Below are 15,390 nucleotides of genomic sequence, written 5' to 3'. Positions count from 1 at the left end.
TCACATCCAGATGCAGCCTATTTTGCTCTCATTAGAAATTAATTTTAAGTTGTTAATACAACAGATAACAAAGCTAATAACCGAAAAATTAAGTGCTTAAAAGTTAACCAACAAATCACCTAGTCGATGACAACATTCAACAAGTGCCAGAGAATCCTTTTTGCATTAATTTTATCCACACATATTTCGGCAAGCCCAACCATTTTTTGTAATACTGGTTCAAACAGTCATAGATTTCACAGGCTCCCAAACAAAATAGCCATGGTGGGTATGTGTTCCTGTGGTAGGAGAACATACTGTAAGCTCCAACATGGCCTGTAAAATGTACCTGTATTAGGGGGAAGAGCAGTTAGCTTCCCGGCAGACGGGATCCTGGCAGTCGATATACTGATGCCCGGATCCCGAAGCAAGAGGCAATGCCGGCATCAAGATACTGACGCCGCACAGGATCCCAGCGTCACATTACCGGCAACTAGCATCCCGATCGTCTGGACAGCGCAGGGGAAGGGGGGGAATTAGGTTTAGCCAGAAGAAGGGGGGTTAGGGTTAGGCTTAAGGGCCGGGAAGGTTAGGGTTAGGTACCAGGGAGGGAGGGTTAGGCACAAAGCAGACAGGGTTAGGGTTAGGCACCCACAAGGGAGGGTTAGGGGGCTTACTGGGGGGCTGTCGGGATTCTGATGGACGGGATGCCGCTGTCGGTATTCTAACCACCGGCATCCCATCCATCAGCAAATCATACTGATCCTGTATTAGGAGTACTTAAACCTGGACTTGAGGTGACCACTAAACAACAGTACAAAAGTCTCATTTTGCAACACACATGGGTGGTTAAGTTGTCCAAAATACAGGTGTCTGGCTTTCGGATTAAACAATCGAGTCTATGAGTGAAGTAGGAAGAGGACTTCACACACAGATCAAGGTCATCATCTTCCTACTGGATCTAAAGCTGGGAACACACCTGATGGTGCAACCAGACGATGCAATGTAACAATACATCACACCACCATACACACTGCTCAATCCACTGTACGACAGTGCAATTTACCTTTACATGTGATCTGGGAAGGTGTATTACATGCAGCAACATCGCCCGATTTATGGTATTATGTGTCCCCAGCATTACGGCAATCCAGATAATCATTGTTGAGCTCAGCTTATGAAAACATGCTGCAATATCAGGGCAAGTGCAGAAAATATAAGAAACTCTGCTTGCAAATGGGTTTTCACATACTCTTTTCTATCATCGTATAGCTTAAATAATTCATATTTCATAAACAGATTGCAGAATTCCTCATTTCTGGTACCACAAAGATTTGTACCCGTGTTCTTGCTTCAATAAGCCACTTTAGTCAACAGATACTAGTGTGTAAAGAAATAGAAAAAAAATCAATTAAAAAAACTACATATAAAACGGATGTATTTGCAGACCTTCTGTAAAGCAACATACTGGTACACTGGCCAGTTCTGGCTGATAAATAAGCTTCTCCATTACTGTACCAATAGTTGAATTCCTGGTCAGATGACTAAGAGAGAGCACAATGGGTAGACCACCACCAACAACATGTTTGAAAATGGGCACCAGTGACACTGTAATTGTAATGGAGAAAGAACTATAATAGGTTATGGGGAATGCTATAAGAAACGGTTTTAAAGCCTTTAAGGTTGAATGGAGTTGTATTCTATTTTGGTAAAGATACATTGTGCTTTGCTTTTAGTTTATTGTTTATTTGTAAATAAACAACAGTGCTGTTTTATGAAGTTAGTTGAGCCAATTTCCGATTACCATAATATCTGTATAGCATATTTACTTTTTATTAGTGTCACTACAGTGCTAGTTTACCAACATATCTGTCAATATTGCTCTTTCTTGCTTTGTAGATAAACCAAAGAACAGGGAGATATGTCATCAGAAATACAGAACAATACATTAACATAAAATGTGGAATGCAAAGCAATGGACTCCAGCCAAATCTGGAGAAAGTGGATGCAAAGATTAGCTAAAGTCGGCCACACAACAGATAAAGTGTTCCTGGCAGAGACAAAGTACAGCAAACTTCCAAGTTACAAGACTCAGTATTGCGTAATACTACAAAAAGAAAGGGCACCTGCCATTCATTAAAACAAATTTTAATTAAGAGTATTTCTCTACATTTCTGCACAAAAGTGATCTCTATTTATTGTTGGTCTGTACGGCTGGGATAGTCGGTAAAGTGTTAAGGTGCATACACACGTTGAGATATTGACTAAGTGCCGATATCGACTTTGCGATTTCCCTTGGACTCCCCGAAGCCCAGAACCACCGATATTGACTATTTGCGATTTTGACTATACTAGAAACTAGATTGTACACAATATGGGGCCTAATTCAGATCTGATCGCTGGGCTGCTAATTTTGCTGTCCTGTGATCAAATAGACACCGCCTCCAGGGGGAGTGTAAATTCAGCGTGCAAGTGTGCGATCGCATGTGATAGCTGCGCTGCAAAAATCCACTTTGTGCAGTCTCTGTGCAACCCAGGACTTGCTACTCCAGTGCGATGAGAACGGGCCGGAGCCGACGTCAGACACCCTCCCCGATAACGCCTGCATTTTTCCAGACACTCCCAGTAAATGCTCAGTTGCCACCCACAAATGGCCTCTTCCTGTCAGTCACCTTGCGAACGCCCATGCGATCGGATTTTTTGCACCATCCCGTCGCTGACCGGCGATGCCAGTTGTTGTTGTCTGACGCGCGTGTGCAATGCTGTGCATACACAAGCGCTGTAATAACCTAATCGCCCGCTGTGCGGAAACGCACAGCAGCGATCAGATCTGAATTACCCCATAGTCAACATTACCTTGCCTGCACAGTCTACTTTTTCTTGCGATACCGACCCCACGGGAGCGCGCAACGGTATCGCAAGTATATAGTCAAACATCACACCATGTGTATGCACCCTAAGCGTACATGTACATGCTGTACAAACTGGGAAAATAAACGTAACTGGAAATGTGCATCAGATGTATGTTTACTATGAGCCTTCTATATGGTTTACTCCCACCAACAGAATCTATTGTACTTGTGGCCCATGTTAATGCAGTCAAAATAAGTAATTCTACTTTCTAATTCTAACTTATAAAAAGCAGCGTCACTTCTGAATGCAAAAGTGGGAATGAGGCCCTGAGAAACCATTCATAACATGTGAAGCAGTTTTCCGGCTTTAGCAGCAGCTTGGAGGTGTGAACAAGTCCATAGAGATCAAAGGCACAGGTAAATGTACGCTAGTTTACGCTACAAACAGAATGTTGTATTACATTACTGATATCAGTGCTCAACTTGCAGCCTTTCCACTGTCTGCAGGAATCTGCCCTCTCAGCACACTGTTACGTGAAGCCGCCTGATGAGAGATCTGCCAACCAGGGTTCCCACACAGGCTATACTACCCACAAGAGCCGACTGTTTTGAAACAGAACTCTTAGCTCTGAATAACAACCAGCGCACACTACAAACATAAGTCCTGATCCCTCCCATTAGTAAGGACAACTGGCACAGACATCACCCAACCCCCTCCATAGGTGGCATGTGTCCCAATAGGAATGAAGAATGGAATGCAGTGCAGTTTATAGCTCTGTTTGGAATCATAAAGGAATATATACAAGTGTTCATATTCATATCAAATGCTAAATTAATTCAACTATATAAAAACCTGAGCTACACTATAACTAGTTTCACTATTCAATCATTTGATTTGTTTAAGTTTAAAAGTAATTTCTGTTGAGTCCTGTGTGCTCTAGAGACACAGAATCAGTGTAATAACTACTATTATTACTATGAAACAAAAGTTCAGGCGACTGTCAGAGCTGGAGACGGATACAAAACAATATTGCGTTACAGTCAGCACTTTCCTAGAACACAGTAGTTACAATGACATGCAGATAATATTTTTTTAACAAGAATAGAGCACAGACCATGCACTACTTTCCATAAAGAACTACAGCAAGCTGTCCAGGAAATACCTGAAAAGGAGAGGTAACTCCTGGCAGATCATTGTATACACTTATAAACCAGCAAATACTGTAACAAGATGTGACACTGCTATATCCAGAACAGACATATCCAATGTCAGTACTAATAACTCTATAGGGCACAGCCAAAACACAAGCAGCGCTTGTAAACACACTGCACATGCCTTATAGCTCCCTCACTGTGTCTGATGCAGGCACCCATGTAGTTAGGTCACCCATTCCCTGTGCCCAGCTGTAGACACCCATGTAGGTTTGTCATCCCATCCCTGTGCCCAGCTGAGGGCACCCATGTAGTTAGGTCAACCCATCCCACTGCCCAGCTGCAGGCACCCCTCCCTGTGTTCTGCTGTGGGCACCTCTGTAATTAGGTCACCCCTCCCTGTGACCAACTGCAAGCACCCATATAGTTAGGTCACCCCTCCCTGTGCCCAGCTGCAGACACCCATCCCCGTGTCTTGCAGCAGGCACCCATATATTTATGTCACCCCTCCCTGTGCCAAGCAGCAGACACCCATCCCCGTGCCCAGCAGCAGGCACCCATATAGTTAGATCACCCCTCCATGTGCCCAGCTGCAGACACCTATATAGTTAGATCACCCGTCCCTGTGCCCAGCTGCAGGCACCCATGTAGTAAGGTCACCACATCCCCGTGCCCAGCAGCAGGCACCCATAGTTAGGTCACCCCTGCCCTGCAGTTGAGATCCCAGGCACGCTGAGGCCCACTCCCTGATTGTTCCTACTACAGCCAAACTCGCCGAATGCAGGATACTTACGAAACGTTTTAACTTTTTCTCCGGCGGTGATTTGCGGAGCCAGCCCGAGCACACCACCTCCCCGCCGCCTCCTGAGCCCACTCCGCCGGCTCCTCCGGAGCTCATCATCCCTCTGCCGCTCAGACCCGCAGAGGGTCTCCTCCTGGTATCCGAGAGCAGGCTGATGAAGCCGAGTTCCAGGATCGGGCAGCCCCCCCGGGTACTGCGCTCAGGGCCGCACACGCTGCGACTCCAAAACTTTGGAAAACTTTTATCTCCGTTCCTGTGTTATGTGCCGGGGTGGAAAGAGGAGAGAGCTCCGGGGAGAGAGAGGCTCAGGCCGGCTCCCCACCCTCTGGCCGCCCCTTTCCCCGGCAGGAGTCGCTGGGCGTCTGGTTGCCTCTTCTTCCCGTCTTGCTCTGGCTACAAGTTCCCCCTCAGGAACAGAAGTCGGGACTCTCCCTCGGCATGGACTAGCAGTGATCCCGGACGAGGGAGGATTTGGGGGGGACGGGGCCGCCCGGAGCGCTGTCCTCTGACCCTGTAGGGGATAGATCGTGCAACAGACACATTTTTCCCCCAACTGTGAATCTTTATTTTTTTTCTCCCTGTTCCTTCCCCTCCTCCCTCCACCGCCCCTCGCTGCCAGCGTCGTCCTGCTGTCCCTCCCTCTGTCCTCCACGCCTCCCTTCTGCATACATTCTGTATTATTATACATCAGTCGTGTGTGTGTGACTTATTATTACCTGCTGCGCCGGGTTTCCTTAGGATTTCTGCCAGTCACAGAGCCATGTGTGCCCATCATATATACCCATCATATAATACCCATGCCTCTCCGGCCCATTGCTCTCATGAAGTTTCTCACACTAATGTTATACGTACAGTATTATATAGAATTATGGGGGTCATTCAGATCTGATCCATGCTGTGCATTTTAGCACAGCGGGCGATCAGGTACTGACTGCCCATGCGTATGTGCGCCCGTCGGACAGCAACAAAGGGCATCGCTGGTCAGTGACGGGATGGTGCGAAAATCCATTTGAACGGCCGTTCGCAAGGTGATTAATAGGAAGAGGTAGTTTGTGGGTGGTAACTAACCGCTTACTGTGAGTGTCCGGAAAAACGCAGGCGTTCCCAAGCGTTTTCTGGGAGGGTGTCTGACGTCAACTCTGACCCCGATCAGCCTGTTGTCATCACACTGTAGGAGTAAGTCCTGGGCTGCGCAGAGACTGCACAAAGTGAATTTTTTTTTTAATCATGTTTTTTTTTATTGAGTTTTGAAACGTACAAACAGTACATATACTCATAAAAACTAGAGATGAGCGGGTTCGGTTCCTCGGAATCCGAACCCCCCCGAACTTCACCCATTTTACACGGGTCCGAGGCAGACTCGGATCCTCCCGCCTTGCTCAGTTAACCCGAGCGCGCCCGAACGTCATCATCCCGCTGGCAGATTCTCGCGAGATTCGTATTCTATATAAGGAGCCGCGCGTCGCCGCCATTTTCACTCGTGCATTGGAGAGGACGTGTGCAGCGTTCTCTCAGTTGTGTTCAGTGTGCTGCAAATATCTGTGCTCAGTGTGCTGCAAATATCTGTGCTCAGTGTGCTGCAAATATCTGTGCTCAGTGTGCTTTATTGTGGGGACTGGGGACCACCAGTATTATATAGTAGGAGGACAGTGCAGAGTTTTGCTGACCAGTGACCACCAGTATTATACGTTCTCTGCCTGAAAAACGCTCCATATCTGTGCTGCATTGTAGTATATAGTAGGAGGACAGTGCAGAATTTTGCTGACCAGTGACCACCAGTATTATATCAGTACGGTACAGTAGTCCACTGCTCTACCTACCTCTGTGTCGTCAAGAATACTATCCATCCATACCTGTGGTGCATTTTAGTTGTTGTGCGCAGTAGTAAGAGGACAGTGCATAATTTTGCTGACCACCAGTATATAATATATAGCAGTACGGTACAGTAGTCTACTGCTCTACCTACCTCTGTGTCGTCAAGTATACTATCCATCCATACCTGTGGTGCATTTTAGTTGTTGTGCGCAGTAGTAGGAGGACAGTGCATAATTTTGCTGACCCCCAGTATATAATATATAGCAGTACTGTACAGTAGTCCACTGCTCTACCTACCTCTGTGTCGTCAAGTATACTATCCATCCAGCGACCTTGGTGCACCTCTTTTTTTCTTTGCATCATGTGCTGTTTGGGGACTATTTTTTAAATCTGCCATCCTGTCTGACACTGCAGTGCCAATCCTAGATGGGCCAGGTGTTTGTGTCGGCCACTTGGGTCGCTTAGCTTAGCCACACAGCTACCTCATTGCACCTCTTTTTTTCTTTGCATCATGTGCTGTTTGGGGACTATTTTTTAAATCTGCCATCCTGTCTGACACTGCGGTGCCACTCCTAGATGGGCCAGGTGTTTGTGTCGGCCACTTGGGTCGCTTAGCTTAGCCACACAGCTACCTCATTGCACCTCTTTTTTCTTTGCATCATGTGCTGTTTGGGGACTATTTTTTAAATCTGCCATCCTGTCTGACACTGCAGTGACACTCCTAGATGGGCCAGGTGTTTGTTTCGGCCACTTGGGTCGCTTAGCTTAGTCACACAGCGACCTTGGTGCACCTCTTTTTTTCTTTGCATCATGTGCTGTTTGGGGGCTATTTTTTTAAGTGCCATCCTGTCTGACACTGCAGTGCCACTCCTAGATGGGCCAGTTGTGTGTGTCGGCCACTTGGGTCGCTTAGCTTAGTCATTCAGCGACCTCGGTGCAAATTTTCGGACTAAAAATAATATTGTGAGGTGTTCAGAATAGACTGGAAATGAGTGGAAATTATGGTTATTGAGGTTAATAATACTATGATTTAAGCTGTTTTTGAGGGTTTTTTGTAAAAAAAACACCCGAATCCAAAACACACCTGAATCCGACAAAAAAATTTCAGGGAGGTTTTGCCAAAACGCGTCCGAATCCAAAACACGGCCGCGGAACCGAATCCAAAACCAAAACACAAAACCCGAAAAATGTCCGGTGCACATCACTAATAAAAACCATAACATAGCATATGCCATCAATAAACAACATGGTAAAAAGAAAAAAATAACAAGATTCATATGTGCGTCTGTGTGGTATTGTTTTCCATCCTCATACCATGTAATAAAAGGCTTCAGCAAATATAAAAAAAAAAAAAAAATAACCATAGTATCTCAATACAGCAGAACACTGAAATCTGAACTGGTTTGAGCAGACACTAGAGTATATATCAAGCAGGGGTGTTTCTACAGAGGAGGGTGCCCGTGTGCACCTCCGGGTGGTCCCCCTCCTCTGAACGTTGCTGTAGACTCTGGCAATGTGCCGTAGTCTACTGCGCATGCGCAGGTCTCCGGAAACATGGCGCCCGCCATGATCCGGAGACCAATTTGGCTACCGCGCATGCGCGGCGGCCATTTTGGTGGTGATTTTCGCCGCGGACGCTGTTTCCGCCGCTGGACTCTGGTAAGGTAAGTATTTAAATGGGTGCAATGTGTGCGGTGTTGGCCCCCCCTGGACCCAGGGGCCCGTGTGCACCGCACACATTGCACCCATTATAGAAAGGCCAATGATATCAAGTATCACCACGTATAGCCAAATTATTCTATGTGCATAATGCAGGTCAGCCCAGCCTAGAGTTGTACCAACCATCCCATTTCTCCGTGAATTTAGAAACAGATCCACATGTTTTATACATATATCTCTCATGCCTGGCCACATCGTTAACCAACGCCCTCCACTGACATATATTGGGTGAATCAGCTGGAAACCAAACTCTCACTATAATGACCTTAGCTAGAGTAGTAAGACAGAGGACGTATTTATATATAGGAAGCGAGTGCGTTTCTTCAAGGTCAAGGCCAAATATGAATATGCTAGGACTCAAAGCAGGAAGGGAAGGGGTAGTCAGAATCACATCTTGCCACACCGCTTCCCAGAATGCAGAGATCACAGGGCAGTTCCATAGTGGATGCCAGAACCCGGCATCAGCAGCGTGACATTTGGGACAATAGGAATTATCTCTAAGCCCTGCCCTCTGCATGGATACAGGAGTGCGGTATATTCTGTGTAAACATAGTAAAACACCTGTCTATATCTAATAAAAGGCGTAGCACATTTAAGAGATCCAAGTATTTGGAGCCATTGTTCATTAGATAGGGGTCCCAGATCCATCTCCCATTTGGACGGAGACTATTTAATTGATCTGGGTTAAAGCTATCATTCAGAGCAGTATACGTGGCAGATATTTTCCCTCTCTGGCCCAGAGTAGACAATAGCGATTTAACAGGTGAATCGGAAATTACGAGCGAATCTCAGGGAAACTGGGCTTGCACAGCGTGTCTTAGCTGGATATATCTAAACAAAGCAGAATTAGGAACATTAAATTCATCTTTTAAATGTTGGAAGGATTTGAATACTCCTTCATGATATAATTGGCCCACAGTCAGTACGCCTTTAATAATCCATATATTGTCCAGTGATAGCTTATGGAGCTCGGAATATGTGTCGTTGAACCATAGTGGAGCACATTTATCGTGATCGGACCAATCATATAGGGTATGCGCATAGCGCCAACCCAATAAGGCCTGCCGCAGTAAAGGAGGCAAACCAGTAGCTGACCGGCCAGAGAGAAGGAATTGAAGGGGAGAGAGAGAAAAAGTAGAAGACTCCACCCGCTCAGCCAGGAACCCCTCCATAGTCAAATCCACCGAATCCACAGTCAATCTAGAAAGATGGGACAGCTGTGCAGCAACATAATATAATCTCAAATTGGGAAGACCCGCTCCCCCCAGAGACTGTGGTCGATATAGTGTCTTAATAGAAATCTGTGCTGTGTTACCCCAAACAAATGACGACAGAATACCCTCAATTACAGTGAGCACAAAGTGAATTTTAGCAGCTCGGCATACACACGCAATCGTACACTTGCACGGCGAATATACACTCCCCCTGGAGGTGTCGACTATCTGAACGTAGAACAGCAAAATCAGCAGCCCAGCAATCACATCTGAATGATCCCCTATGTCATGATATACTCTATAGGTGTCTTCACTCAGTCTAGTTACTAATAGGTAACCCAGGTCACAAGTGTGTTTGTTCACTGTCAGGGGTCAAGGTAGGCTTCAAATGTGTCCTAAAAATGCATCAAAAGATGTCCCCATGTCATCCATTAATCAGTGTTCTGTAAAATCTGTCTGCATTACAATCATTGCCAATGAATACAGCACAAGCCAACTAACCAGTGTTTCCACTTACAGGTTTTTATAGGGTTATTATTTATTTATTTATTTATTTCCTTGATTGGGAACATTCTGCTTACTGGGTTATTTCCCTTCCCTACTGGGAAATATGAAGTTTCCCAGTAGGAAACTGATTGGGTGAAATTTCCCCGTATAATTCAGAAAAATAATGTTTTTATGTTTTTCCCTTGTTTATGTACTTAGGTCCTGATTCAGAGAAAAATGCAGGTGCACCGCAACACGTAGATTTCCAGTTATTGGTAAAATGCTGCTGCACAAGGTCCACTGTCTGACTGACAGGCAGCAGCGTTGAGGGGAGGGGCGGGCGAGTGTTCCTGAAAATGGGCATGTATCCCCCATTTTCTGGGAGAGTACAGCCACACAGACTTCCTGGCCTCGCAGACCCCCCTTCTGTTGGTCAGCTGCTTTAGCTGAGGCTTACTCAGCTGGCCGTTTGCATGACCAGATAAGCTTGCGACGTCGGTCGCAGTGCTTGGATCACAGCTAAACGCAGTAGTCGTCTCTTCTACTGAGACGTCTCCTGCATGCTCCCACTTCAGATTGGACGGTAATTCAGAATCGCTTACAAGTGGCATCAATTTCCGTCCATCTCTTAATCAGGACCTTAGTTTGTTAGTTTTCATGTTAGGTATGTATCACAGCACTTTAAACACAAATTTTGCCCAACAAATCTGGAATTGGAAATTGGGAACACTGCAACAAACCTATAGTGATGCTACAACCAGAGCCGGCCCTAACCAATATGATGCCCTAGGCCAGTGGCGTAAGTTCGTCCCAGTTGCCCGGAGGCAAGATAAATATTGATGCCCCCCATTTACTATATTAGGATAAATATGTGTATGTAGATATGCGTATACATATATATATATATATATATATATATATATATATATACAAGTGTGTGTGTGTGTGTGTGTGTGTGTAGTGTTCTGAAAAAAATGTATATACTGTATTTATACATTCAATTGTCTTTTATTTTAAATCACACATTTCTTAGCAGTCATACCCAGGATTAGAACCCATGACCTGTTACACTAACAGCAGACACTTTACTGATGGAGTTATTTGCTCCTGTAGAGGAAGCATGAGAATTCTAACTATATGAAGTTACATTTAATTGTCAGAGAAGTATCTTCATATAGTTAAAATTCTCATATTTCCTATACATGAGCAAACAGCTTCATCATAAGGTGCCGCTTCCAGTGTAATAGGTTGTGGTTTCTAATACTGGGTATGACACTTGTAAAATGTGTATATTCAGTATAATAAAGAGGGTGTAATTTGTAAGGTGCAGGCACCACTGAGGAATTCGGCCACTGAAAAGACAGTGGCAGCTATCAATTAACTTAATTCTATGGTGTCACAGAATGGGAGGAGAGGTGCCCCCCCTCAGAGCAGGAGCCCGGCGGCAGATGACTCCGTTGCCTCCCAGAGTTCTGCCTCTGTTCTAGGCAAGATTTTGGCTGGTGCCCCCTAGCACCGCCGCTAGTTCTGCAAGAGATGCCTGACATGAGTCAGCTGGCAGCTCTGCTAACGTCGGGCACCTTTTGTTTATGAAAATGCATCTTATTTGCATTACTATGTGGCTAGGATGCACAAGCAGCTTCTACTGATTAAAATGATATGCAGCATGCCTATATACTGTGTGCCACTGCGGCTGTATCTGCATACGAAATGCTACATTACAGTAATTTCCAGGAATACACACAGAATATAGGCATGCCGCATATCATTTTAATCAGCAGAAGCTGCTGGTGCCCCTAAGCATACCAAATGCCCTAAGCATTTGCGTAGTTTGCCTATGCCTAAGGCCGGCTCTGGCTACAACCAATAGTGGGTATGCATTCTAACAAAAATGTGAAATGAGATTAGTACTATGGGGGTAATTCTGAGTTGATCGCAGCAGGAACTTTGTTAGCAGTTGGGCAAAACCATGTGCACTGCAGGGGGGGCAGATATAACATGTGCAGAGAGAGATAGATTTGGGTGTGGTGAGTTCAATCTGCAATCTAAATTGCAGTGTAAAAATAAAGCAGCCAGTATTTACCCTGCACAGAAACAAAATAACCCACCCAAATCTAACTCTCTCTGCAAATGTTATATCTGCCCCCCCCTGCAGTGCACATGGTTTTGCCCAACTGCTAAAAAATTTCCTGCTGCGAACAACTTGGAATTACCCCCTATGTTTGAGGTGAAATGTGTTGTGATGACACAGGTATGCAGGATGCATTGATACCAACAAAACATAGGCAAATGTAGGCACTTCCCCACAGCCTGGCCAGCTACATGCATTATAAAGGGCGAAATAGAGCGGCTGCACATGTTCAGTGGCAGCAGATTTTCCTGCCAAGTCTGGTGTGTGTGTGTGTGTGTGTGTGTGTGTGTGTGTGTGTGTGTGTGTGTGTTATACAGGGACAACATTTTAAATAAAACACTGTATGCAATACAAGTCGGCACAAAGGAGGAGTCTTTCTCATTCTCAAAAGACACCTACTTAATTTCTGAGCCGATGCATGCCCGCAGTGTCATTTTCTGAAAATTTCAGAAGAACAGTGGCTGTAGGAGTGGAATTGCAAGATCTCTTTCCTTTCATACAGTATGCACACATCTGAAGATGTCGCTAAAGGATAAAAAAAAAAGGGGCAGACTAGATGGGCCAAGTGGTTCTTATCTGCCGTGAAATTCTATGTTTCTATGTTTCTATGTTAACCTACAGGGCCAGAATCCAAAAGTTACACCTTTTGGAGCTTGGTACATAAGGTTAGACTGCAGTCCCCATTTGGAATAATAGCATACCTCCCAACCGTTCCGATATCAGCAGGACAGTCCCGCTATTCAGACACTGTCCCGCTGTCCCACCCACAGTGTCTCGCGGGTGGGGGGGGGGGACGACAGATGGGAGAACCAGTGATCACCGCTGCTCTACTCTGCAAAGCAGCCGGTGATCACTGAATAGATGCCGCGCACATGTGCACGCATTTGAACAGTGCAGGGAGGAGAGGAAGGGGCTGCCCAGCTGCTCGGGGAGCGCTGGGCACACCCTTAAAATAAATACGGGGGTTGTAGCGCAATGCCCCTTCTCCTGAGGCTCCGCCCATTTTAGCGAGGCCCTGCACCCTTTCCGGCTGCGGTCGCACCTTTGACGCGGCATGACCCGCACTGAGGAGAACAGCAGTTGGGAGGTATGTAATAGGGACTGTGGTCTACAATGCTAATTAGCATGTTTCAGGAGATTTCTGTGATATTGCTTTCATTTTACTAATACTACATAACCCCAATACTTAAAATCATGCATTAAGTGCAGTTCCTGCATGACACAAGTTCATAAATAAAGGGATTGATACATGCTGTAGGCCCCTAATTCCTCTTTTTGTTCTTAGTGAGCTACCACAATAGAAACTTTGAAACAAAACTATTTGATTTCTTGGAAATTGCTTTTGTTCCTGGATGTCTTAATATTTGGTATTCTAGAGCTCTTTTATATGTTAATAGACATGTGCATTATTTTAAATATGCACATTGTTAACCATGCACGTTTGCTAAATGGGTAATCACCACATTGCTGTAAATGCACATTTGCCAATGCACTGTAATACACGCGGGTTTTGACAGCTTGTAAAAGTAGTAATTCAGCACTTCACTTTGAGCTTTTAAAATGCTCATATAGCTATATTTATGCACATTCCTTGCATGTTTTTAGAACACTGAAATAAAATTTTTGAAGAACATGAGAAAAAGCTCCTGGCTACAAGGTTACAGCGTAATGTGGAAACTGGACAGCCTGTGCCATGGTTGGCTCTTAAAGTCAATATATGAGACCCAACATTCCAACATTTTGCATTCATAGACACCTGCACCCTAGAGGAACTATTTATCAAGCCCATTTCCAGTTTTCATAAAATTATTTAAAAAAACACAGCAGTTTTTGCATAATTTTATGTATTCCTACTATTTACTGACAGCCTAATGGAGGAGACTTCACAGAAGTTTAATTAGCATTGCAGACTGCAGTCCAGAGCCGTAACTAAACATTTTGGTGTACTGTGCCAGATAAAGAATTGGTGCCCCCCACACCCCTTCATAGTCAAAAGAGGAACAGTGTGCGCCGTAGGCGAACACCAAAAATACAGGGGTGTGGCTTCACTGGGAAGGGACGCAGCCACTGAATAGTACCAATTCACATTACACCTCCCACTAGTTTCCGTTATTCAAATTACACTGCACCCTTATACATGTATAGTAGTGCCCCTTATACACGTTACACCACAGTAAGAGCCCCTTATACACACTGCAGCGCACAGTAAGAGCCCCTTATGCACGTTACGGTATGCAGTTAACATACAGATTGTCGGGATCCCAGGGATTACAATACCAACGCCATTATCCCGACAGGTGTACAATCCCACTGCCGGGATACCGGTGAGGTAGGTAATTCTCCCTCTGTGGGTGTTCATGACACCCATAGAGTGAGAATATAACCTGTGGCGAGCGAAGCAAGCCACCGTGCCCGCAGCATGGCAAGCACAGCAACCCCACAGTAAGAGCCCCTTATACATGTTACCCCACAGTAAAAGCCTCTCATACACATTACACTGCACAGTAGGAGCCCCTTATACACCGCACAGTAAGATCCCCTTGTACACATTACATGGCACAGTAAGAGCCCCTTATTCACGTTACACCACACAGTAAGAGCCACTTATTTACGTTACACCACACAGTAAGAGCCACTTATACTTGTTACACTGCACAGCAAGAGCCCCTTATACACATTACACCACCGTAGTAGCCCCTTATACACATTACACCACACAGTAAGAGTCCCTTATACATGTTACACTACACAGTAAGAACCCTTTTACGAGTTACATCGTACAGTATGAGCCCTTATACACGTTACATTGCACAGTGAGAACCCCTTATCCTCATTACACTGCACAGTTACAGCCAGTAAAAGCCCCTTATACACATTACACCACACAGTAAGAGTCCTTTTTCACAGTAAGAGCCTTTATACACATTACACTGCACAGGAAGTTCCCCTAGTAGACATTACACTGCACAGTAAGAGCCCCTTATAGACGTTACACTAATCATTAAGAACCCTTATACATGTTACACCACACAGTAAGAGTCCTTATACATGTTACACCGCACAGTAAGAGCCCTTATACACATTACACCACATAGTAAGAGCCCCTTATACACGTTAAACTACACAGTAAGAGCCCATATACACGTTACACCGCAAAGTAAAAGCACTTATACACGTTACACCACACTGTAAGAGCACCTTATACATTATGCCAAGCAAAGCCCCTACACAATGAGAGTG

At 45.2% G+C, this 15,390-nt stretch overlaps 1 protein-coding gene across 4 annotated transcripts in view; it reads right to left on the bottom strand.

The window, feature by feature from the left end:
* GAB1 (GRB2 associated binding protein 1) overlaps nucleotides 1-5,395 on the bottom strand; it is a 241,153-nt gene extending 235,758 nt beyond the window's left edge. For 2 of the 4 annotated variants that reach the window (XM_063920409.1, XM_063920410.1), the window contains exon 1: nucleotides 4,777-5,395. In XM_063920409.1, the coding sequence (XP_063776479.1) occupies nucleotides 4,777-4,884 (108 nt within the window). In that variant the 5' untranslated portion in view covers nucleotides 4,885-5,395. The remainder of the gene's footprint in view (nucleotides 1-4,776) is intronic. The other 2 variants (XM_063920411.1, XM_063920412.1) reach the window with 1 other exon arrangement.
* Nucleotides 5,396-15,390: the final 9,995 nt, after the last annotated feature.

Source organism: Pseudophryne corroboree, chromosome 1, assembly GCF_028390025.1.
Source record: "Pseudophryne corroboree isolate aPseCor3 chromosome 1, aPseCor3.hap2, whole genome shotgun sequence".
NCBI classification, from domain to species: domain Eukaryota; kingdom Metazoa; phylum Chordata; class Amphibia; order Anura; family Myobatrachidae; genus Pseudophryne; species Pseudophryne corroboree.
This window is presented reverse-complemented; position numbering and strand designations above follow the sequence as displayed.